Here is a 25768-nt window from a genome sequence, read left to right as displayed (position 1 = left end):
CATGTGTACTATAATCCCTCCGAATGTTGCCTTTTGCTTGTACTAGCACATATTTGGTGTTTAAGAATTCCAGTAAGACGGGGAAGAGGTTCCAGATTTAAACTTTTTGCAGGTTGAGCATGTGACGCTGCCATATGTACGCTAAGCTCTTTGGGAAAAGGCTTTTGAATGTGTTCTCGTGTATTTCAGAAACTAATTGTTTTGGCAAATGACCTCTAGTTCTCTGTACTTGTAAAACACTGGGCTGTGTTAGCCAAAGCATGCGGAGCAATAAGTGTTACATACAAACATAATAGCAAATAGAGTGAACTGAGAGAAATATGCCTATAATTGGAGGATAATGAAGTGCTGAAAAAAAGAAAGCCAACTCATGAAGTTATACTTTTATAGACTTATTTTTTCAAGGACTCTTACTAACCCCAGGCTGTTAAAGAGCTACTCAACAAGGGAAAAATAATTAAACTAGTTAAAGTTACCACTGGTAACCTTCTCCTTTTTTTGTCTGTCCTTTAAACCAGTGTCCCTATTCCTATAGAAGAGTGTTTTTCAATCAGGTTCCCATGGAACTTTAGGCTATTTTTAATGGTTTGTAAGGGTTGCTTGAGCAGTAGCGGCCTGATCTCCTGTCTAAGGCCTGGGACAAATGAAGCCTCTCATTTAAAAAAACCAATAATATTTATCAGCCTTCCCACTGATCTTAGGGTACGTACACACATCAGATGATTCTCGTCCGAAAATTGCTTTAGGGCTGGTATCGGACGAGAATCTGGCATGTGTACAGCGCTTGTCCCACGTTGTTCATGGATCCGTCTTGGTGGATCCACAAACGAAGAATGATCCTAAAACAAGTGAAGGGGGGACAGTGCAGCTGGGTGCTGCTCCGTAGTCCATGTATGTACAGCGCTTGTTTAGTCTTTTGTGGTTGGAAAGGATTGTGAAAGTTCCTTTCCAATGAAAATTATTGAATGTGTGTACCTGGCCTTAGTGTAATGGAGAGTCTGTCCCTCTAACCATCTATGTAGGAGGTATTCTTCATATTGACTTCCATTGTAAAGACAAACTTCTCACTAGCTATTTTTTCCACTCCACTCCTCCCATCCATGCAAGGAGCACTCTTCATAAAAGAGCACTCAAAACCCAATTTTTCAAACTTGCTTACCCGTCTTCGCCTGTCTCCTAAACCTTCACTACTTCCCACCACTCTACATCTCCCCTCCTTTTGTGTGTTACTTTCCCCACCTCCTAGATTGTAAGCTCTTTAGGGAAGGATCATCTCCTCCTCCTGTGTCACTGTCTGTATCTGTCTGTAATTTTCAACCCATTTAATGTACAGAGCTGCATATTATGTTGGCGCTATATAAATCCTGTTTAGTAATAAAAATTTGATTAATAATGACCCCCAAGGTAATACGGCATTCTTCTAACTAATCATCTATACCCATCGATGTAATGGCACATTCATCCCACTGACTGGGTAAGAGGATTCTGCCCCCTGTCCATCTACGCAAGGGGCAAATTTCACATAGACCAGCAATGTAATGGGACATGTATTTAAAAAAGTGGCATCCTTCCCAATGACCACCAATTTAAAGGGACCCTCAATGTCAAAGAACATTCTTCCCATTAATAATCAATGTAAGAGTGTAGTGCACCAGCAGACAATATGGTAACCTAGGAAGTAATGAAAAAGTCACAGGTATACAAGAAACAATAAAACTCTATGTCAACCCTTTCATGTTGTTAATATTATTATTATTATTGCTATTATTAATAATAATAAACAGCATTTATATAGCGCCCACATATTACACAGCGCTGTACATTAAATAGGGGTTGCAAATGACAGACAGATCCAGACAGTGACCCTGGAGGAGAAAATGTTCTTTTCAAACTGTAATAAAACAAAAAAGAATAAATGAGCACAAGTTTTAATTTGTGACTGTTTTTCATGCAAAAAATTAACCCCATGACAGTTGCAAAAAGGATCATTTAGAACTGATCCAGACGTTATTGCTGTAAATAGTCCTGGACTGATGTAGTTAGGATGCAGTCAAGTTTTACCATTCCAAAGGAAATCATCTTGCTATAAGTATAAATATAGCCTCATACACTATGGAGGTAAAATCTATACTGTGACACAAAACAGGACAAGCTTGGCAAACTGTACAACAGGAACAAAAATAGCCTGAAAAAAGTATGCAACTGTGTTTATATGTGTTCCTGTCTCCTAATCTTACCACCCCCACCCACTGATATAAACAAGAAATGAATTTCCAGCCAGAAAGAAGAATGAATGCTAAATGTCCAGATACTCAATCAGTGGACCTTTACTGCCACCTGGTGGTAAAATATTGTGTTATACTTCTGCTACAGGAATGGAAAAAAACTGAGCATGTGTATATGGATAAATATTTTATCATACGAATACTGAACACTCACAAGAGACAGAGATACAGTAGAATAATAAAATCAAAAGTTAACTAAACAAAAAGTCCTGACTGCCAGCCTTTCAAAGTCAATGGGCCTATAAGGTCTCTTATGTCCATACTCAGCCAAAGACTACAAACCTGGAAGAAAAATGAGCAACAGCAGCAATGAAGTAATGAGGGACATTGCAGCTGTCAAAGCACAGAATGGAAGCTTCAGCTATAGTGACCATATATGCTAAGCAAAACTTTTGGTGCCAGCAGAAGAGTTAACATTCACTTTAATGTAATCCAACCTTTCCAAACCTTAAAAAAGGTGGACTGTGCCCCATTGAAATGTGGGATGACACCCCACAAGTGTCAAATTTTGCCGTTTTGAATATTGCTCTTTTGAGCACCCAGGTATTAATCTTACCGAGTGTGTAGACCCCAACCATCAGCTAATAGATAAAATATCACAGCACAGTGGCTCAGAGGTAGCACTCTGGCCTTTGCAGCACTGGGTCCCTGGTTTGAATCTCAGCCAGATTTGCAGGTTCTCCCCATGTCTGCTTGGGTTTCCTCCCAAATGCCAAAAACATACAGTAAGGTTTATTGGCTTCCCTTTAAAATTGACCTTATACTACCTTAATGACATATGATGACTATGGTAGGGACATTAGATTGTGAGCCCCTTTTCAGGGACAGCTAGTGACACGGCTATCGACTTTGTACAGCACTGCATAATATGATGGCACTATGGAAATATTGTGTAATAATAATAACATCACAATGGAGGACATAAAAGCAAAATTCCCAAAATGAAACAGCCAGCACTGTAAAAAACAGACAAGGTTTATAATTCTCTGCTCTTTTAAAAAAAAAGTTTTGACTATTCCGATTCCTCCATTATATCTGGTTCTACAGGACTAGCTATGCCTGCCATGTCATACATCTCAACATTTCCATTCCTGAAATACAGAGCTGCACTCCAACAGTCTTTTGGATGTACCAGGGTCACAATGAATCATTCTTTCTCTTGTACAGCAGTTTTTACTTTTGTATACCTTTATGTAATAACATGCAAGTGCAATACAATGCAGCAATATTGGGAGCCTGGGATGATGTGGAGAGACATGACAACCTAGGTTTGAAGGAAAGAACTGATCACTTGCTGTCATTGACTCAGAAGTGAGTGGTGATCTGCTTTAGAAATAATACTGAGTTCCACTTTAACTTTAAAAGCAGACCTGTGCTAGGAATATTGTATTGACCGACACAGAAATGAGGGTGCCCTTCTTTGCCTACAATACATTAGTCCTTTTAGGGCAGCAAGGAAAAACAACTACTGATTTAGCATTTTCATAAACAGGTTTGCAATTGCAGTGTCCATATTTCCTTTAACATCTTTTCTTTCGCTCTCATCTATAGGACATGCTAATCAGGAGCAGTCAGCGTAGCTGCTAACCTTAGTGTTGCAGCATTGACACAATGATTTCATTTACCACCATCTGCATTAAGTTTGTACATTCAACAAATGTTTACCCATGTTTTCTCCAGGTGCTCTGGATAAGTACATAGTGTCATTAACCTTCTTCTGGAAAAGGGACTGTAGTGAGAATGCTTTGTGTACCCTGTAAAGGGCTGAGTTGTATAAATAAATGGAGTAAACACATACCGGCTTTATATGCTTGGTATTATTTTATTTACATGGGTGTATAGAACTACTGTGCTATGACATGATTGCTCAACTCAGGGTGTTTCTTTATATCCCTTATTCTTATCCCTGCAGCACAAACTTATTATAATATGTAACCAATAATTATTTGATGCTGCTTCCATATATACATATATCATGGATTTTTAAACTCCTTAATGCCTAATTAACTATGTGGAGATAGAAAAACATTCAAATAGTAAATTTGAAAATGTGCAGTTCCACTGAATTGGTGATAAAAGCCATTATATAAATGTACTCAATCAACAACAATGAAAAGTGTTGTACTGCAAGAAAAATCCCTGCAGGTTAAACAGTTCAGAGCACTGAAGGAGTCTTGTCTCTGCAAGATTATACAGATGAGAAATATGTCAGTAAAATATATATATTCTCTGGTCATGAAAACTAGCCAATTCACCCTGGTTGTAAACTGCAGTAACAAAGTAAAGGATGAAGTCTCATTGCTCATTACAGTGGTTTTGAAATGAGTGTGCTCGGGATGAGAATTTTACATTAGATTGCACCTTGGTAAATGCAAATATAGAGGAGTGCACCATATCATATCATATTGGAGCATCATTATTTCAAACAAACCTCATGTAATGTTAGAAACCTGGATATTATGATGATATTCTCTAACTTCAGCTAGTGCAAACTAATAATGGTATTCACTATGCAAACAGTTGGTAATAGAAAAAAAAGGAAGAATTGTTTACTGTGTGTACACCTTTAAATGTTATGTTAGTAAAGGAAATGTTGGCTGGGCTGGTAAATACAACCAAGTGGCCCATTCAAACTATTGGCAAGCACATCTGTGGCTCCTGCTATTATATCACATGGAATCTCAGAAACGCAAAGCAAGGTTTTGATGGAAAACCTGAGGTTCTAGGTCTAAACAGTTTTCCTGCCCGCTCATTAATGAGCCAAGGGCTTCAAGATTTATTGAGTGAATCTACAAGGATCCATTTAGGAACTTTTGATAACACAGTTATTCTTGGGTATCAGAAACTGGTGAACCCAGAGGCAGGTGAGTAACTTGCATTTCAGGAAGTCATCAATAACAGCCCCTCTACGTCCCTTGTGACGAGTTTCCTTTAAAGACACCCAGGGGTTTAGGGTGAAGGTAATATAAGGAACTAAAAACTTTGACACAAACATATCTAGGAGATAGCTAGATGAACCGACTAACTTAGCTTCCATTTCCAGCACTGTTTAAACCTTGGGCCCTGATAAATGGCTATTATTATTATTATTATTATTAATAATAATAATAAACAGGATTTTTATAGTGCCAACATATTACGCTGTACATTAAATGGGGGTTGTGAATGACAGACAAATACAGACAATGACACAAGAGGAGAAGACCCTGCCCCGAAGAGCTTACAATTCAGGCAGAAATAAAAAAAATTGCAGGATCTATTATACACTACAAAAAAAAAAAATACAGATTAACAAATGAAAAGTCAAAAACTTTTTTTCTAGATTCATTATGGGCCTTCTTCTAGGTTTTAAGGACTAACTCAAATCATAACCAGTATAATTTCATAAAATACTCAATTAAATAGTTCCAGCTCCTTCAGAGATCAAGAGGGCTATGCTATTTATTGTGATAAAAATCAGTGAGATATGAGACGTTCCAATCCAGGAGTAAAACAAATGTGGTCCTTTCAACCCTGACACACTAAATTCTTTCATGGATGGTCAGCAAACTATGTGGCAATAAGGTTTGCCATTTATAAAGCAGTATTCTTATTATCAGCAGAATACTTAATTCAAGGAGCAGCATATAGACTCTGGTCTCATGTTTCCTAAAAGATTATTGGTGGGTGTCTTCAGAAGTGTTTAAATTGGCAATCCATGTTATATTAAAATGAGTTGGAGAACATCCGGCCTCTGTATGACAGGTATTCAAAATATTTTTCTAAACTTATGACCCAATTTGAGGATCTTTACATCCATTGACCAGCATCTCTTCTACAGATGCTGAACTACTATATCATAAAAAGTAATAATAATTAAATTATTAATAATTAAAATTGATAAGAACCTTTCAGTAGTAGAGTCTCCTTCAAAGGTATGTCTGTAAACAAATCAATTTCTATGAGAGAGAAGTTACTTTGATTGAATCGGTTTGAGTTGTGTCATCTCCAAAGAATATGTTTAGCCAAATTTTTATTTCAGGGTTAGGGTGTGGAAGGGATAGATATTTTCTGTGTGGTTTAATATAATGGCAGAATCTTTTTTTTTATTAGGGGGATTTATCTTCGCTTCCTGTCCTGGAAATAAAACAGGAAGGAAGCAACCATCAATCCAAAATCAAAGGAAATTAAACTAATGACAGTTGTGTGCTCTTCTTGAGTAAATGCTTCTTCAACCAATGTGCTAGTGAAAAAAAAAAATTGAATTTTTATTAAGATTGTCATTGTTCTAATTCTTTAACGCTTTAACCAAAGAAAAACTTAACATTTTTTTCCTAATGTTAACTAAAATGAGTTGCCAAAAAGCAAAACCTCATGTTTGGGGGGAAGAGGCAGCAGGCTAATAGAACATACATGCATTTCAATGTGAATGAAAGGATCGCTGGGGAAAAAAAAGGCAGTACATGGAACTCTGCAATTAGCTTTAAAATGCCTGCCAGAGTGTGAGCACAGCTGGCAAATTGAGCAAGATCCAGCAACTGCTGTCCCCAGGTGATAAAAGAATTCAGTAGAACTAGAACTAGAAAAAGTGCCTTTTAACCTCCCAGCATTAGGGGGTAAAGAAAAAAATCCGTCAGAGCGGCTTTAGATACCCACCTGAGTGCAGTTTTCGGTGGCTGCATCACCTGATGACTTTATATGTCTTCCAGAGACTACAATGGTGAGATAACTACCAGTTGTGTACATTGATCTCTGGCATTGTGTGCTACTCCCTCACCTCTTAGATTGTAAGCTCAACTGGGCCGAAGCCTCTCCTCCTTCTGTGACACTGTCTGTATCTGTCATCTGAAACCCCAGATTTTTCTTTTGTGTCAGATGAAGAGATAACTGGAAATTCCATCTGAGAATGACACCTTCAAAATGGTCTTGTGAAATAGAAAAATGTACCGGTAATTCACAAACACATACTCTATGCAGGTACAGAAGTCTGATGAAGTTAAGTGACTCAAAGTACTGAAGTATAGGAAGGGAGTAAAATAGTCAGACATTTAATTATTTTTTATTAATTATTTTTTAAGCAGAACACTCCACACCAAGTGTGTCAAACTTTGGCCCAACGTCCTTTTTTTTGGCCCCCAAAGGAATCCTAAATATGAACTGCAGCTGGCCCACCGCTGCATTTAAATAGCGTTGCTACTTCATTTCCCGGCATCACTAGCGCCTATAGACCAGCGGGCTCTCTGCCTATGCGTGGCCCCGCATTGGAGTGTTTTATAGATGTAAATAATGCAGGGAATTTTAGTAGGGGAGCTTTTTCAATGTTATTATTGTTATTAATATGTTGGTATTATTGTTAGCCTGTGCAAAAAAGTTACCAATGAAATTTAACACAAAAGGCTACAAATAGAAAAAGAGGCATAAGATTTTTTCTTAAATAATATGAAAAAAAAGTCCGCCTCTTTTTCTTTTATAAGCTTGTTCCAGATTGACTGTGAAGCAAAATATCTTTGTTTCCATATGAAAAGGGTTTATACCTGTTGAGAAGGAAAATTTCCTCAATTTTTTCAATAAATTTCAAGGTTGAAAATAAATTTTTAAGGTTGGTGTAAAATTTTACACCCCTGCTCTACATCATCACCCGAGCAGAAAAGTCAATCACATGCTAACTTTAAGGGCTGCAAATGTTAGACTCAACACATCAAGACTTGATAATTGCAGTGTCCACTCTTTAAGCACAATAAAGCCCCATTGCCATCAGAATGAAAGTGGGTAAACAATGTTGTTGTTTTTTTGTAGCTAAGGTTTTGGCTAAAGTTAGAAAGAAGTTATAAATTAAAACTCATTTTGGATAGAACATGAGAGGATTAAAACGCTGTAAGCGTTTTTTATTTTTATTTTAAGTGATTAGAAAGCTTTTATTCAAATCCCCAACTGTAGATTCAGATTGTTTCTTTTCTATGTAAAGGAAATGGTTAGACTATTGTTACTGTAGAGAAATGGGTAGTGACCCCATTGGAAGATTTTCCCTTTCAGTTTTGATGACAACTCAAAACATTGGACTTATCCTCATGTTCATTCCTGGTAATATTGGCATTCAAAACAATTATATGAATTTCCCTAAAGCGGACACAGACCGCAATCAACACTTGTCATGGGTTTCAAACCCTCACCACTCTATTCACATCCTAAAAAAATATTACATTTTTAGTTATATTAGATTAAAAGAATACTTACTTTCAGTGCTCCGGAGGAAGGTTTGCAATATAAATGAATAATCAGAGAAATGTGTAGTCAATCTTGCACAGGTGTACTGAGGTTGCTTACTTTGATTCAGCTGCAGACTAGAAGGTTTACATAACGTGCATTAAAAGCTGCAGCACGTCTGATAGAGATCAATTTATTTTCTAGCTTGAGGACATTCTGCACCACCTAGCCATCTAGCCCTTTCCTACCCAGCTTTCCTGCCACTGGCCCACCCCTTTCATCCAGTGGGGGGCATTAGCAAACTTCACGTTTTCAACAAGCTATGTACAGAACCCTGTCAGACTCACCTACCAGCCAAGATCTACCTATACCTAATGATGTCACTGATGCCGATGAGGTCTACATAAGGTATGTAATAAAAATAGAAAGGTTTAATTTAATGATTTAATTTGCATGGTGATGAGGGTAGAAAAGAGGAACCAGGGAATGCAAAATATAGGCAACATAAACTTCAGCTTTATAACCCTTGCTGTGAACATCAAAAGGTAAGTGACTTACAAAATATTAAAGCTTGATGGTAGCCTTTAAACAAAACTAAATTTAAATCCTAAAATTTTAGGGAGTCTGGTTTATTTCCATCGTCAACACAAGTCAGGCCACATACCAAAGGCTTTTCTATCTTCTATGACCATCTTCTATTGCTCTTTCTATATATCACATAGTAAAACAGCCGGGTATACAAACAATGCTACAGTGAAAACCAGGGTCACCAAGTAGGTGTCCCTTTACAAATGTACAAAAAAACCTACTTCGACCCTGGCTTCCAGTGGTTCTTGGAAACACATGTGACATCACTATACCTTTTAAAGAGCTGTAGTCCCTTAGGGTATGCACTTTTGGAATGGAATAAACTGACCTGGGTGCTTTAAATCACAGGATTTGAAGCACTCAGGTCTGCCGAAGGTGATATCATCTGTACCTCCTCGAAGGGTCAGAAGCCAGGGTTCCTGTAAGTATAATTTTCTGGAGTGAATGTTTTATCTAAGGCTTTCACCAATTGTGCTTAGGGGGCTGGCAAAAACGGATCCATCTTAATGGAAAGTCTGCTTTAAGTGTAACGTGTTCATGTAAGACTGGAATGTAACTTTAGAAATAATTTAATCTAAAGCCTAGGAAACATGTTTTAAAAAAAAAACCATGAAAAAAGATTTAGAATATCCAAAGTTTCACAGAGACATCAGACTTTGTAGCCTTGCCCTGGAATTAGAATCACTTAAAGCTTATACAGTGCTAATAGGCTGCAGACGGGGGACATCAACAGTGATTCATTTCATATGTTTGGCCCAGGCAATATTTTTTGTGTTACATTTAGAAAGGCAGGAGAGTTAAAGAACAGATTACATCTCAGAGGCCAGGTATTTTAGGTTTGGCAAAATTTGGTGACAAGAAACCAGTAGAAAGGTTTTTTTGTAACATAAGTCGGCAGATACTGTAAATCCCTGAAAGGCCTATAACCTTCTCGAATTGGTATTGGCCGAAAGATTGTTTTTCACAAGTGACGCTCGTTTCAAGTCCTGCTTACCTGTTTTTCTTGGAGCGCTCATCTTTTCCTCTTTTTACTCCAAATATTCGTGTAATCAGTGTGCTGAAGAGAAGTGTGGAGGAATTTCTCACCTAGTGTAAACAGAAAGCAGTTATAACAAAATATTGGGGAGTTGTCAACAGTATTTTTCTTTCACAAAAATTTGAAAGAGAAGCTTTGCCAGAAGGAAAGGCCAAGCTTCAGATGCACGGCTGTTAAAGTTTGCCTTACCTCCAAAAAATAGATTTCATTATCCATTAGACCATGAAGGGATTTTTGGAACCATTCAATAACTTCCAATAACAAAACCACAGGCTAGGTAAAGGTGTTTGATCAAGGGAAAATAGCTAGTTATGGTCCACCTAGGCCAAGACATAGGTATCACCTAATGAGAAACATGTAAACTGCCTGTGCAGACTTGTTTTTTAAAGCCTATCCTTCATCTTTACCCATACTACCCTAGCTAGTGAGTTGATAAACTGCAACAAATGTGAGCATATCAGGTGTCCCAACAACTGAGATAACACATGACCCACCAAGGTAATAACAGTACACAAAACAGATTTCTTTGTTTTGGTGCAGTGTGGCAGACGTGAACCTGACCCTGATGCTGATATATCTACTCCATACTCAGAACAGCCAGGAAAGCCTAATTTAAAATTTTGGCCAAGTAAAGTGTTAAGTGTTAAAGATAGTTCCCTATTTTGGGTATATATCTCTACCTGCAAGAGAAAATCTCCTGCAATCAGTAAACTCCTGCCTGTCAATGCTTTCAAATCCTTGCCCACATTGGCAGCACAACTGGGTAAAATAACCCTAGTCTGCTCTAGTTATTGTACATTGTACTATTCACAAAAGTCTTCATTAAAACGATCTGAATTCAATGATTTGGTGAGGTGTCCACATATTACCTTTTGCTCGTATAGTTTATTAAAAAATGAAAGAGCAGCAATAGCCCAAGAGATCGCTCATCAGCTTGGTACTCTTGATTATATGTTCCCTGTCAACACATGGGCAATGCAGAGCCTGACTGGCCCCCTCCTACTGTACTGGTGGCTCAGGCTACGTACACATGTGCACGAACTGACATTAGAAATCTAAGGATTAACGACTGATCAACGATTATTTTAAACAATCGTATTGTGCACAATTCTGTACATGCTGAAACGATACGATCGTTCAAATATACTCCACCAATAATATACATGCACTAGATACGATCATTTAAAGGATGCAAGAAGTGACATGTACAGGAGAAAGTATATCACAGAACAATCCACAATCACTGAACGACCATACACACAATAGATAGCGAACGATCACCGCCCAATCAGATCCCCCATGACGGTCGTTCCTTTACAGCGACATTCCTCGTTCATCTGCGTTTTTGTGCATTTTTTTTGTTAATTATTGGATGATCGGTCGTTAGTTGTTCAACTGCAACGATAATTTATGCACGTGTGTACGTAACCTAAGGCATGCCAAGGTCAAGACAAATGTAGATACCTAAACTAGCTACATTAAAAAAAGACCTGGTCATCTTGGAAAACTACATGTATTTTTTCATTAAACAAAACACTGCATTTATTGGTGCTTTTTTTTTTTTTTTTTATGTCTCTGTGGTTTGGTATTACAAGTGTCAGTCCAATGCACATTTTTTCCCATAACCTCCCAACAGAAAAAAAAAGTACAAAAAAGCACAGGGTTGTTATTTTGTATTTTTGCAAAACATTACAATACATTTCAATACAGTTTTTCATCTCTTTACAATTCATTTACTCAGCCAGTGTCCTTGAGTGGCTGCTTGCCGGACATTCAGTGAAGCCTCTTCTGCTTGAAGTGCCTGGAATTCTAATCAGCGGGATAGCTGAACCACAGTGACACTTTCTGTAGAATGCTGTGCCTTTTGTCAGAGCACAAAGAAGTATTCTGAGTCTCCACGCTGCTAATCAGTTACGATGCCTATCTCACTATATTCTGCTGAGGTGGCTTTTTTTCAACTTTTACATTCCCACAGATTGTGATTATTTGTGTTTCATTTACTTTCTGGGGTTTCTGCTGTCTTATTCATAAAATCAGACTGTGCTTGCCAAGTCTGACAACTCTGTTAATTTGTACTGAACATATATGAATCTCGGAGCTCTGAAGAAACATATGTTTCCTATGTAGCAAAAGACAGGGAGGCACAGACAGAAATAAAGATTTGTTAATGAAGATTTGGAATATTAAAGAGAATCTACAGGCCTTTAAAAGGATATATTTATCACCCACTTTACCACTTTAGGGTCACAATGTCAAAAACTTTGTCACACTTTTTTTTCCCTAACTCTCCACTGAGCCAGGCCAAGCACTCCCAGAGAACAAAGGTATTGTCTGAAATGGATTTTTCCATCTGATCCCCATTGCAACCCAAATCAGCTCATTGAGAGAAGCCAGGCCTTAAGTGCTTCTAATTCCATAGGCCAAAACATACCGGTATGCTTTTCCATAAAAAAAGGATAGAGCTTCCACTGCTTTTCACTGGCTGCAGGCCCCCATATAGTTCAACTCAATAGCAAACCACACAATTGAAATTAATGTGTACTGGTTTACCCACCAAATCATTTTTCTTTTTGGCCAGCAATTTTTGTCGTACATATTGCTAATTAGTGAGGTAGTACTACTCCTTGGGCCAATTTCCAAATTTAACATTAACAATGCAGATTCAAATTCCAGTTAGCAGGCTAGAGGCAAGAAAGGGAAAACTATGATGCGGATTTAGGAAATGGAATTTTTAATTGTGCAATATAAAAACTTTATGAAAAAAACAAGACTGTCAGTACAGAACTGCTAATCATTGGGCAGGAAAAGTAGCAAATATATGTATATTGACTGTATAATTATCTTTTTGAATGGAACTTTACTTTAAAGGTGCCCTTGGAAACTAAAGTCATTAAAAATAAGTAGTATTTATATAGCGCCGCTAATATGGCATTCAGCAACCAAAACCATGAAAATGTTTGGTGGTTCCCACATTTATACTTCAATCACAAGGTGCATGCATAAAATGAAGTAAAACTGTATGGCCTTGTCAAAAGGACAAGATGGAAATTGCTTATATTATTATTAGTATCCAGTATTTATATAGCGCCAACATATTATGCAGCGCTTTACAACATTTATAGTCATTCACTAACTGTTCTTTAAAAGGGCTCACAATCTAATGTTCGTACCATAGACATATGTTATTACCACAGTCTAAGGTCAATTTGGGGGGGAAGCCAGTAAACCTATCTGAATGTTTTTGGAATGTTAGAAGAAACTTGAGTACCCGGAGGAAACCCACACAAACACTGGGAGAACCTGCAAACTCCATGCAGATAGTGTCCTGGCTGAGATTCAAACCTGGGACCCAGCGCTACAAAGGCCAAAGTGCTAACCACTGAGCCACAGTGCCGTGCATAAGTCATACATACAGTCACTTTTACAATGACTTTTCCTGATATGTTAAAGACATTTTACTTCCTCAGATATAATAAGAATAAGGAACACAATAGACTCACAGCAATCATCTGTTGCCTTTATTTGGGGTGAAATGGAAGCCAGTGTAGAGAAATGCAGAGTAAAAGTTAAGCTACTGAGCTATGTTGTCAAATTATTTCACAGCTCTTCATACACTTACCTTTCTGCCCCTAGTAGCTCTCCTAGATCCTCCAATTACGTACTAATGACTTCCTCACTCATAACCTCCTCACACGCACGGCTCCAAGACTTTTTAGCACTGCTCTCTCTAGAACTCTCTTCCTCATTCCATTCAGCTTTCTCCTACTTTTTGCACATTTAAAAAACCCTTTAAAATCCATCTTTTCAAACTTGCCTACCCTTTTTCTGTCTCCTAAACCCTCACCATTCCACATCCCCCTCCTCTTGTGCACTACTTCCCCACCTCTTAGACTAAACGCTCTTTTGGGTAAGGTCTGTCATTTGCACCCCTATTTAATGTACAGCACTAAGTAAGCACAGAGTAATTGTTGTCGCTTTTTAAATACTGTTTAACAATAACAACAAAGAAACTCAAGATTAATCAGTATATAACTATACTTAAACAAAAACTAAAAAGAAATTCTTATGTTTTCTTTTGCATAAAAAGTTATTAGTTCACTACTATTTGTGCTTATAGTAGCACATAGTTGTTGAAATTTGTGCATAGATTGCTAACACGATTTTACTTGAAATATGTAAATGGAAATCTGTATTAAATCAGAACTGTGTTTTTTTTTTTTTTGGTTTGTTATTTTTTTTTACATCTGGTCGTGTCTCCCTTACACCTTGACAAACTGTTTAAGGGTGACTGGGAGAAAAATTGGCGGACTTTGATACAGGATTCAGAAGACAGCCAGTCATGTCCAGCAGGGCCAAGTGGTTTTCATCCAAGCTAACATATTAGTTTCCCAAATACCCTTTAACACAGACGCTGTAAAATATCTCTTATCACCACCGGCATGCACATGTATAACCAGCCAATAAATCTGCCACGTGGGCTTAAGTTACAGTTAAATCAAGAACTCCTCCAAAGCAATATTTGTAGGTTAAATAGTCACATAATACAACCCTATTATAAGTAAAAAAAAATGTTTTACGTCTCATTAGGGCCAGAGGTTAAGCAAAACATCAATGAAACTAGCAACTAAAAATGTTCAGCAATATCAGCCACCATATTTTGCACAGGTCAAAGTCCCCTTAAAAGAAATATTGTTGGACTCCCCCTTTCTGGGTTTTGAAGGATTGGAAAAAAAAGACGATCATGCAGTGCTTAACCTCCTGCGCTGCAGTGTAGGGAAAGGATAAGTATCAGGCTCACACTGTCCGTGAGGTTGCGGTGCAGTTACTCAGGCAAAAGAATTCATGTAGCGTCCCCATGCCGCAGTCCCATGAAGGATGAATAGGGGTGGCAGTGAGCAGTTTTAGTACTGCTTACTGATGCCAACTGCCAAACGTGTGATGCGAGTGACCAATCGGCTGGCAAGGTGCCAGCCACCAGGAATTGTACGTGATGGCACAATCCCAAGGCAGGTTGGAACCTGCTCTAAATGCCATGATATAACCTCAGCCCCTTGCAGTCATTGTAGCACTCAGACTGGGGAAAGAAGAAACATAAGGGGCCAATCAGTTGTGCTGTAGTGCACAGAACATTCCGATGGAGGGAAAAACAGATTGAGAAAGACAAGCTCATAAGTCTGCCGCATATCCTTTCACTGTCCAGTCACAAGCTGAGGAAGTGACAAGAGCTTTAAGCTTTATTGATCTGCAGCAAAGAAAATGAAAGACAGGAGAGAGCTGTGTGGCAGAGCTGTGTAAATCTTAGATGGACAGAAATACAAATTTTGGTTGTAAAGTCCCTACAGTCTAGTTGCCAAATTTCTTTGATGTTGACAAAGCTCCGTCTTTACTAACAATCCATGAAGGTTCTAGTAACGGGATGCTGAACAGCCAAACAGGGATGGTTTTAAGGTAAAGAAACATTTTAAAATGTTTTCAGGTACCATTTGGTAACTGTCCCATGGTCAAACATGCTAACAGTAATGTGACAGACTCATTGCATTTTTTTGTGGTTGGAATTCAGAAATGTAGTTTGCGCAGGGAATGTCTGGGGATGGGGAGTATAGGCACTGGGAATATAGAGCCTCCAATGCCAGTAAGGGATTCTTATTTCTCTGACAAACCATTCTAGGTCTAAAAATAATAAATGTCTGATGAAATCACAGTGATCACTATGTGCCTGTAAATGCTGTTTAGCCGCTTTTCATTTTCTAATGACTTATAAGTGAAGAAACTGAGTAGCATAAACTCATGGTATAATACAGCAGCTTTTACAATACCACATAGCAAACTGTAAAGTTTTTTTAAAACGTAACATCTGCTAGAGTCATTACTGCTTCATCTTTGACTATATCCTAACAGAAAATGTGAGGTAAACCTTTCCATCCTAAAACCAGTGTAAATATACAAAAGGAATAAAAAGCTGCAAAAATCAGGTGCATATAAACACTCTACAACCCCTTCTGAAGTACTGCCGGAGGACCCTCAAAATATATGGAATTCTAAAACACAAATGCTGACATGTAGCAGAAAAGTGAGAGAATAAAGACACGTTATGAGTGGGGCGATTAATGTGGTAGAAGAATGATAAGGTAGTGGAACGGCCAGATTTCCTTCAAATCTGTATTTGCATATCCACTACAGAAAAGGATAACCAATAAACACAGGCATGTTACTCGCTTTCCAGCACTACTACGGTTTGTCTTCACAAAAACATACAACACAAAAATACCTTTTTTTACCTTCATTGAATTACATTTTTTTTCACCCCAGTCAGGCATTTTCTTGGGGTTGGGCATTCAGTACCCACTAGTGAAAATACTCACAAAAATGTTATTATTATTATTATTATTATTAATAAACAGGATTTATATAGTGCCAACATATTACGCAGCGCTGTACATTAAATAGGGGTTGCAAATGACAGACGAATACAGAGCGAGGAGAGGACCCTGCCCCAAAGAGCTTGCAATCAAGTAGGTGGGGGAATTAGCACACAATAGGAGCGGATATATGTAATGGTGGGAAGTAGTGACAGTTTTAAAAAACAGAAGCTCGGTAGGCAAGTTTGAAAAAATGGGTTCTGAGTGCTCTTTTAAATGAGCAGAAAGTAGGAGCAAGGTGAATAGGACGAGGAAGACCATTCCAGAGAGTTGGGGCAGCTCTAGAGAAGTCTTGTATCCATGCGTGTGATGAGGTTAAGCGTGAGGAAGTCAGTTGTAGGTCATCGGAGAAGAGGAGAGAGTGGCTGGGTTTTTTTACCAGGTCAGAAATGTAAGTGGGACAAGAACCGTGGAGGAATTTGAAGGCAAAGCAAAGGAGCTTGAATTTGATTCTAAGGTGAAATGGAAGCCAAGGAAGGGAAGAGATACAGCAGAAGAGGAGCGGTGGGAAGGATTGGTAAGTCTGGCTGCAGCGTTCATAATAGATTGTAGAGGAGAAAGTCGGGTTAGTGGAATACCAGAGAGGAGGAGGTTATAGTAGTCGAGACGAGAGATAAGAGTGTGTACAAGGAGTTTGGTGGTCTCAGGGGACAGGTAGGGGCGGATTTTGAAGATATGGGGGGTAAATGAGGGGGCAGAATCAAAGGTGTCGCTAAGACAACGTGCCAGAGGGGAGGGCCAAATAACAGTGGTATTAAGAGTTAGAAATATGTCAGGGGCAGATTTGGAATTTGAAGGGGGGATGATGATGAGATCTATTTTATCCAGGTTGAGTTTCAGGAATCGGTCAGACATCTATGATGAGATGGCTGACAGGCAGCGTGAGACCTTATCCAGGACTGAGGGAGACAGGTCAGGGGTGGACAGATAGATTTGAGTGTCATCAGCAGCAGATTTTGTATGCCTTTCTTTTTATGACTGCACCACAGGCTACGTATCAAAAACTTTCCATGGGTAATCGACTGATTAAAAAGTTTACATACATTCTGTAAAAGCACTAAAAAATTTGTTAGCTCTAAAAAAATTTCTATCGGCATGACAAATTTAGATGTGCTCCATACATGCGGCCCATTTACTTGCAAATTATATCCGAAATTACCCTATTTACTGATTATCCGGGTGTGTCTGAGCACCTCTGGACTGTTCTAACTTGTTTCTTCCAATGTGTTAAACACAGGAAATGCTGAAATCACATTTAAAAAGGTGAAATACTATATTGTGCTACATTCAAGCCATAAATAGTTCAAGAAAAACATATTTCAAATGCATATCAACATTAACTACAGGTTAGGGGAATAAAACTATATTGTTACAGATTTGCACGATACTAATGACTATTCTTTTATATTACAAAACAAATCTTCAAAATATAACACTATAAAGCATTTTTTTTTTTATGAAGCATACTCCACAACATAGGAACACGTGGGAGTTTTGCTTCTTCCCTTGACAGAAATTACAAGAAAAAAAAAAATCCTATTAATTCAGGGTCCAGACTTGTCAGTGCCTCCCCTTGGCACATGGCGTATTTTTCTGGAGAGAAGGGGAAGAGGATCAGAGGGTACCATGGCACCAGGTCTAATCTGTCCAAAGACGTGACAGTGGAAAAGCAATAACTCACGGCTTAAGGTCTTGAGAGCATAAAGATTTTTTATGTGCAACAGATGTTGGAAGTGTATGAAGGTGAGCAGTACCGCTAGTCAAACATGCTGAGCCCTGCTCCCTCAGCACTCCCAGAGTCAGAATGTTTGCTGAACTTGGCTGCATTTTTTTATTAATATTATTATTAATATTATTATTATTATTATTAATAAACAGGATTTATATAGCGCCAACATATTATGCAGCACTGTACATTAAATAGGGGTTGCAAATGACAGATGAACACAGACAGTGACACAGGAGGAGAGGAAGCTGCCCCGAAGAGCTTACAATCTAGGATGTGGGAGAATTACCCCCCAATAAGTGGGGAGATATGTAGTGGTGGGAAGTAGTGACAGTTTCAAAAGACAGAAGAAGATGGTGGGCAAGATTGAAAAAATGGGTTTTGAGTGCTTTTTAAAATGAGCAGAAAGTAGAAGCAAGCCGAATAGGATGAGTAAGAACATTCCAGAGAGAGTTGGGGCAGCTCTACAAAAGTCTTGAAGCCGTATGTGTGATGAGGTTATGAGTGAGAAAGTCAGTTGTAGGTCATCGAAGGAGCTGAGAAAGCAGCTGGAGGAGTATACCAGTATTACCAGGTCAGAGAGGTAAGTGGGACAAGAACTGTGTAGGGATTTGAAGCCAAAGCACAGGAGCTTGAATTTGATTCTAAGGTGAAAAGGAAACCAGTGAAAAGAACTACAAAGAGATGCAGCAGAAGTCTGGCTGCAGCATTCATAACAGATTGTAGAGGAGAGAGTCGGGTTAGTGGAATTTTTATCCAGGTTGAGTTTCAGGAATCAGTCAGAGATCCATGATGAGACCTTATCCAGGACTGAGGGAGACAGGTCAGGGGTGGACAGATAGATTTGAGTCTCATCAGCATACAGATGGTACTGTGGGATATGAGACTACCGAGAGAGGAGGTGTACAGAGAAAAGAGAACCGGTCCAAGGACTGACCCTTGGGGAACACCAACGGGGAGGAGAGTGGGAGAGGAGGAATTGCCACTGAAAGAAACTTGAAAGGAGTGGTCAGACAGATAGGAAACAAACCAAGAGAGAGCAGTGTCACTGATTTTTCTAATTAGGAAACCATGCAAAGTTGTTTTTTTGTTTCCCATTATAAGTGAGGCCGTAGTTGGTTTTCTAAACCATCCGTTTAAATTTTGGGACCTACTAAAAAAAATAGTGCATGCCTGATACATTGAGGGCCATTTCCAGACATGCAGTTCCTCTGGATGAGAGTCTACAATTTTTTTTTTGTATAATTCCTTTGTACATCCTCTGTTAGAGACAATGCTGAAGAAACAGAGGGACAAAAAAACTGAATTTGTTTTCACAAGCATAAAAACTAAAACTTTAAAATGGACTTTAAGAATACCATACCATACAAATACTGCTCTTCCGATGTTATTGTAACAATAAACTTCAATATAGTTTTTTTTTATATCTCAATTTAAAAAAAATCACATGCCACGGGCAAAATCTGTTGAAACCTGTGAATGGCCAATTTTAATTTCACAACTGAAGCTCTATTTTTTCCATACTCCGTTTACGTTTGTATGTAGCAAATAATTAACTCTAAAGCTTATCTGATTAAGCTGTAGTGTTAAAGATTGTTACCCAAAGAAAAAGTTTCTGTGAGCACATCACAGAGTGCCAAATCGAACTCCAAAGAAGTCATGGTTTCCGTACACTGCAATTGTGATAGCAAAAAAAAAACGAATGCAGCTGTGCAGTTTGGAATAAATGGCACAGCTGCATTAGCCTATACACTACACACCAACAGTTCTTGATTAATATTTGGCAATTGGGGTGTAAGGCAATGTTGTGCCCACTGTCCTAAAATTATCCTGGAATGATCCTGGTATTTTAGAATATCTATATAATGCAATGAAACATTAAAATACCTTCTGTCCCAAAAAGGCAATTAACTTGTGGCCCATTGACACACCGGCTTTTTAATATCTTTAGTCTCTTCTCACCATAATCCTAATGATTTATACTTGTGCTTGCTTTTTCCTCTAAGAATACCAATGCATACAGACTATTGTAGACTTTTTATAAATGTACCAGCTTTCCAGTAACCTTAATATGACAGCTGTTCTGCCCTTATCAGCCGTGGATGAGTAACTCAAAGCACTAAAACTAAAGGTCAGGAAGACAGCCAGTCAACCAGTATTTTTAGAAGCAGAGGTCCACAATGGCAGCCTCCATGTTTCACTTATATTGAGTTTCCTGTGTCTTTAAGGAAAAGAAGACCAGGTGAGGCAGATGCAGAAACGTGCCATAGCCCACACTGTTGCCAGAAGTATAATAAATGAAGATATAGCTGAGTGAATGATCTTCTGACATGCAAGAGTTGATAAGAACGTGCAGTTTTCATCCCAACACAACGTACTAACATCTGATTTGCTTTAGGTTTATAGCCACATATTTATCAAAGGCAATGTGAATGAGCTATACATTTACTGTAAGGGCTTAGGATTTTTTCTAAGAAACCAAATGTGGCTGAAAAATAATCCTGTAAAAGAGAAATGTAAACATCTGTACACCAAAATTACAATCCACTTTAGGATCAACGTTTTTCATCTATTTGCTTTGATCAAATTTTTTTTTGTTTTCTAAAGGTTCTGGAGTAAATACTTTTGTCACCTATTTTTATTTCTTTTTGACCACATTGGGGAAATTTTTCCTGACACTCTGTAAGCCAGGCAAGAATTGGTTGTCACTGGGACAGGAAGACTTTTCAATAAGGTTCTAGTAGTTTTGCATTTTACTGAACTAAAAGGGTTTTATTGCAGTTTGTGAGAGGAAATATTTTTACTGGGGACACAGATTCTAATTAAAGCAGAACTAAATCATCGATACTCACCTATCCCTGTTCCCTCGCAGGACACCACCATCTTCTTCTTCCTCCTCTTCCTGAAGACAGTCTTCAGCCATTTTATTGGCACAAAGAAGTCAATTCATTCTCAGCATGCAGGGGAAGCCAGGATTGTCAGGTATTCTGGAAACCAAAGCTGAAGCTGCGCATGCTTTTATGACAAATGCCCAAATTGATCAGACAGATAAGAGGAGCTCATGGTAAGTTCAAACCCCATTTACATGATTTTTTATTCTAACAGGTACAGGACCAGAAGTGGAAATGGATGTATTTCATCACATTTTATCATCAAAACATCAACTTTATCAGCTAGAAAAAGGCATTTGCCTCCTTTTAACTATATTACCTAATAACATATGAAATAAAAAAAAAAAATAGTCCTTACAGCCCAGACTGGAGAGGTAAATCCAAGGATTGCAGCTTGTGTTCCTTCTCCTACATAAGGAATGACATTTTCACCCAGGCGAGTATCTCGGAAAATGGCTCTTAAAATATTTAACGCATGGACCTATGAAGATAAAATATAAATAGATTTATTAAAATAACACAGTGTTTTGTTACTATAATCTATAATCTATGTTCTATAATCTGTTACTATGATCTATAATCATCAGGGTTCAGTTACACTATAGAAAATACTTTCCAGGTATCAAAAACAAAGTCTAAATTACAATTTAGGATTATAGAAGAAAGACAAAGCCTGAAAATCAGTATGACAAATAGGAAGTAAGCTAGTGGCAGTTAGTCACATTCAACCGGACTTGTTCTTGGTATGTTGAAGACATTTCATAGCTTTCTAAGCCACATCATGCGTTTTCTCAGCATAAGGAAAAAACCCCAACAATAACATCTACAAAGCACAAACATCTTAATCATCATGGAACGTGACATGGCAGATCTTTATTCTCCAAACCGTGAGTTAAAAAAAAATTGCTAAAACACTGTTTTAGTTACATAATCCCATCCTCGGTGTCAGAAGTCTGTTTAGGACTTTGAATTAGAAGGTGAAAGGTTATTGGTTCGGGAATGTGGATGATTTATTGGTCAAGATTAGAAAACTGAAGACAGAAACTTTAACTGAACATAAACACATCGAACATTTACATCATAAGAGGCAAGGACAACAAATTACCTTTTCTTGACTCCATGTTACAGTTCAAGAAGGGGGCTGACTTGTACATTGAGGTCTACAGGAAACCTAAGCACACAGTCCAATATTTGAAATGTAACGAAACACCTTCCACACTACAAGGAAAGGTCCAGTTATTTGTGACTAACTATTACCAGCTATACAATGACCTAGAAAAAGGAAAACCTTCACAGTCATAAGCAGTTATCATTTTAAGAAAGAGAGGTCAGAAACAGTGCCTTCCAGGGCTGTCTAATAACAGGTTACTGAAAATGGAAATGTTGTACATTTGTAGGATTCGTCCATGTAGTTTACAAAAAAAAAATCTATTTTCTGGGAATAAAAGGTTAAAAGTTTGTGTGTGTGTGTGTTGGGGGTATTATAAGGTCATAAGATGTGGCAGTTCCAGTAAAGATGCATGGTTCTTATACCATTACTACTCTTACCAGTGTTGATACAACTAAACACAGCTTGCACAAAACAGTTTAAAAATACACATGTTGGCGGAGCACACTGAAACCGCTTGCAGATGTGTTTTTTTCTTAAGCCCAACTAAATCCAAAATCAAACAAAGGAAATTTTCAAAACAATAATCTTGACTGGAATAAAATTATTTCAAGTATTTTCTTTGGAACCAAACTTTTAAAATTAATAAAAATATTTTGTAGGTGTGCTTGGCAATAGCTGTGCAACAAATCATGCAGACTTGAGATCTCTCATGCTTTTTTGTTTCCTTTTAACAGATTGCACCCACCACCTATTTCCTGTGAACTGTAAATTCCACCCCTTATGAAAACTCATGGTTTCCACTGTAGTGCAAGGATGCTGGGAAATGTGGACTAGCTTCTAATGTTCTTCCTGCTTTGGGTGTCACATGATCACATCTGATTGACCCACCCACTAGCTCAAAGGAAATGAGCTGTAGCGCAGTGTGCAAGCAAACTGCACCAATTTGTTTCTATACATAGTTTGTATTCACATACCAAACTAATTGCTATGAGAGATAGCCTTGTTAGGTTTAGTTGGGCTTTAAATGAATTGTCAGCATGAAGCTAATCTCCAGGTAAAAATAAAAGAATGAAAAACTATTAATATATGAATCTAAGAAAAGGAAATATATTTTGAAACACTATTAGAATAAATAATATCTCCTCTCCTTGTGTGTGATACTTCCTCCACCTCCAAATTGTAAGCTCTTCGGGACAGGGTCCTCTCCTACTGTCTGTATCTGTCTTTCATGTGCAACCCCTTTTTATTTGTACATAACTGCATAATATGTTGGCACTAAATAAATACTGTTTAACAATAATAATATTAATATTATTAATACCCAAAATCTCTCATTTTATTAGCTTCCTAAATTACCATGTGGATCACAACAAAGACTAAGAATTGAAATAGCACAGTGATGTCAGCCTGACCTTAGCATCTTGTTAAGAGGTAAAGCAAGATAAGACATATCAGTGATAAATATAATTGAAATGCTATTTAGTCATTCATTTGGAATGGCACTTTGAGTTTCCCTCTGGACAACCAAAGAACTAATATGCTAAAGACAAAAGACTAAAGTAAGAATGAATTAGCGCTCTGTGTACGCAAAGAACTTTGCAAAACAGCAACTGGTTTTGGTTAAAATCACATATGCGCATCTTTTACCGCTTAAATCACAGTTTGGATCCCGGCCATGAGACTTGTTAATAAATAATAGCTCACCTTCAACTCATAATCTATTACTGCCTTATTAGAGCAACCTCATCATTACCTAATATACCACTTCACCTGCAAGCATAAAATATACATTAATTTAATTAACATAAATCAATTCTGCATCTCAAATGTGCTGTCAGACACATTAAAAGTCAAACCAAAGTGCCTCGGGTGGTTCTGGGAAATCTCCCAGGCTCTCTTGTAAAAAAAATAAAAAAGAGAGAGAAAAAGAAAAAACATGTGACACGGATATTTATCTAGATCTTAAACAAGTCTCAATAGGGGATTGTGCTGCCAAAACGCAAAAAAAAAAAAAAAGTAAAAGAATGTAACAGATGTAGACGTAACTGATCAAACATGCTCACAGCACACATACACAAGAGTATATACATCTAAAGTCTTAGGAATCTCAGTGATAAAAGTCAAAAATATATTTTATCTTTGGCTGTGGTCCATCGAAAGGCAGATATTGCTTCAAGATACTTGTATAGGTTAGCATGATAATGAGATGCTCGTTCTGCTTTGCGGTGTATAGAAACAGTCAAAGGCAATGAACAATAAATGATACACAGAAAACTTTATTAACATTTGTTTAAACTAATGAAAACTGGGATTGCAGGAAAACTGTACCTTTCGGTAAAAAATTTATGGGAGCCTTGTGCTGTTACAAAAACTATGAACATCAAATGAGCAAAGTCTTTGCACTGCCTGGTCCATACAGACCCATCATAAAATTCACATTCGCCCCCAACCTTCCTTCCAATATGTACAAACCCGATACTGCAGAAGGAAGACTTCGATGACATGAAAAATTACCAATATTTTGGAGAATGTGGGGAATCAAAGCTTGGAGGGTATGGTAATCAAATAAAGACCAAGACTGGATCTGTGAAGGATTTAAATTGAAAAAAAAAACTCTACTTTCTGAACCTGAATGTACAGAAGTGTGATGTGTTGGATGACATGCAACATTATCAATAACTGAACTTCAATTTCATGTTTTTATCAAAGAACAGCCAGAATCCTGATTGTCTTTGAGCTGTTCCTAGCTCTCCATATGTAAAATAAAACCAAGCAATTGACTAAGGTAATGTCATACGGATACTTAAAATGACTGGTGAGGACAATGACTTTGACAGTCTGGTAAAGTAAATATAGAGACATAATGGACAAATGCATGGGAACACATATATTTAAGTATGGTTTAATTCATTTTAAATATATCAACACATTTACCCAAAGCACTGAAATGTGACAGCAGCACAAAATGTGAACTGTAATAAATTTTTAGTTAAAAGAACAAAAAAAAAAAAAAGTAGGGCATGCAGTGTTCTAGATGTCTTGTGGCCCATTCAAAATTAGTGTTTTTTCTTGCTCATAAAACACACAATACCAGGCGTTATCAAAAGACACGGGTGTGAAAAAAGCTTTTCTGCTTGGCATGCCATTTTTTTTTTTACTAAAGCGCGTAGTTATATAACGTTTTATTCATTCTGTGGAGATCCAGTTTGTACACACTGCTTAATTCTTGCCCAGCAATCCCATAGAACTATATTATCCAATTCCAGTCCACAAAGCCATATTGCAAGCCAGGATTTTGCCTTGTCAAGCATCCCAAAAAGCCACGCAACTAATATTACATTTACATTTGTTTGCAAAGAAAATTCACTTATCGCCACACATTAACATGTGTCAAGTTTATTAGAAAATGAGACATTGTCACAAGCATGCAAATCCATACTACTGATCAGCTTGCAGGATACGGATCCTATTATACTATATTATTGGAATAGAACTGTGCCACAGGCAAAAACAAGTCTAGTAAAAAAAA

The 25768-nt window shown here is 37.7% G+C and overlaps 1 protein-coding gene and 1 long non-coding RNA gene across 3 annotated transcripts in view; one reads left to right on the top strand and one right to left on the bottom strand.

Moving 5' to 3' along the window:
• Positions 1 to 25768, bottom strand: part of THADA (THADA armadillo repeat containing) — a gene marked incomplete in the record, with an annotated part of 349766 nt that overhangs the window by 216543 nt on the left and 107455 nt on the right. The window contains 2 exon segments of the mRNA XM_072409779.1: positions 10051 to 10142; positions 21487 to 21609. Coding sequence (XP_072265880.1) covers positions 10051 to 10142; positions 21487 to 21609 — 215 coding nt within the window.
• LOC140329474 (uncharacterized) overlaps positions 17694 to 25768 on the top strand; it is an 11323-nt gene continuing 3248 nt past the window's right edge. The window contains exons 1-3 of one of the 2 annotated variants that reach the window (XR_011920486.1): positions 17694 to 18254; positions 21110 to 21301; positions 23583 to 23670. This is a non-coding gene — a long non-coding RNA (uncharacterized lncRNA). Of the gene's footprint in view, positions 18255 to 21109; positions 21302 to 23582; positions 23895 to 25768 lie in introns of those variants that run through there. The other variant, XR_011920485.1, reaches the window with a different exon arrangement.

This window comes from Pyxicephalus adspersus, chromosome 4 (assembly GCF_032062135.1).
Source record: "Pyxicephalus adspersus chromosome 4, UCB_Pads_2.0, whole genome shotgun sequence".
Classification (NCBI taxonomy): domain Eukaryota; kingdom Metazoa; phylum Chordata; class Amphibia; order Anura; family Pyxicephalidae; genus Pyxicephalus; species Pyxicephalus adspersus.
The sequence above is the reverse complement of the archived record's forward strand: the minus strand, read 5'-3'. Positions and strand labels throughout refer to the sequence as shown.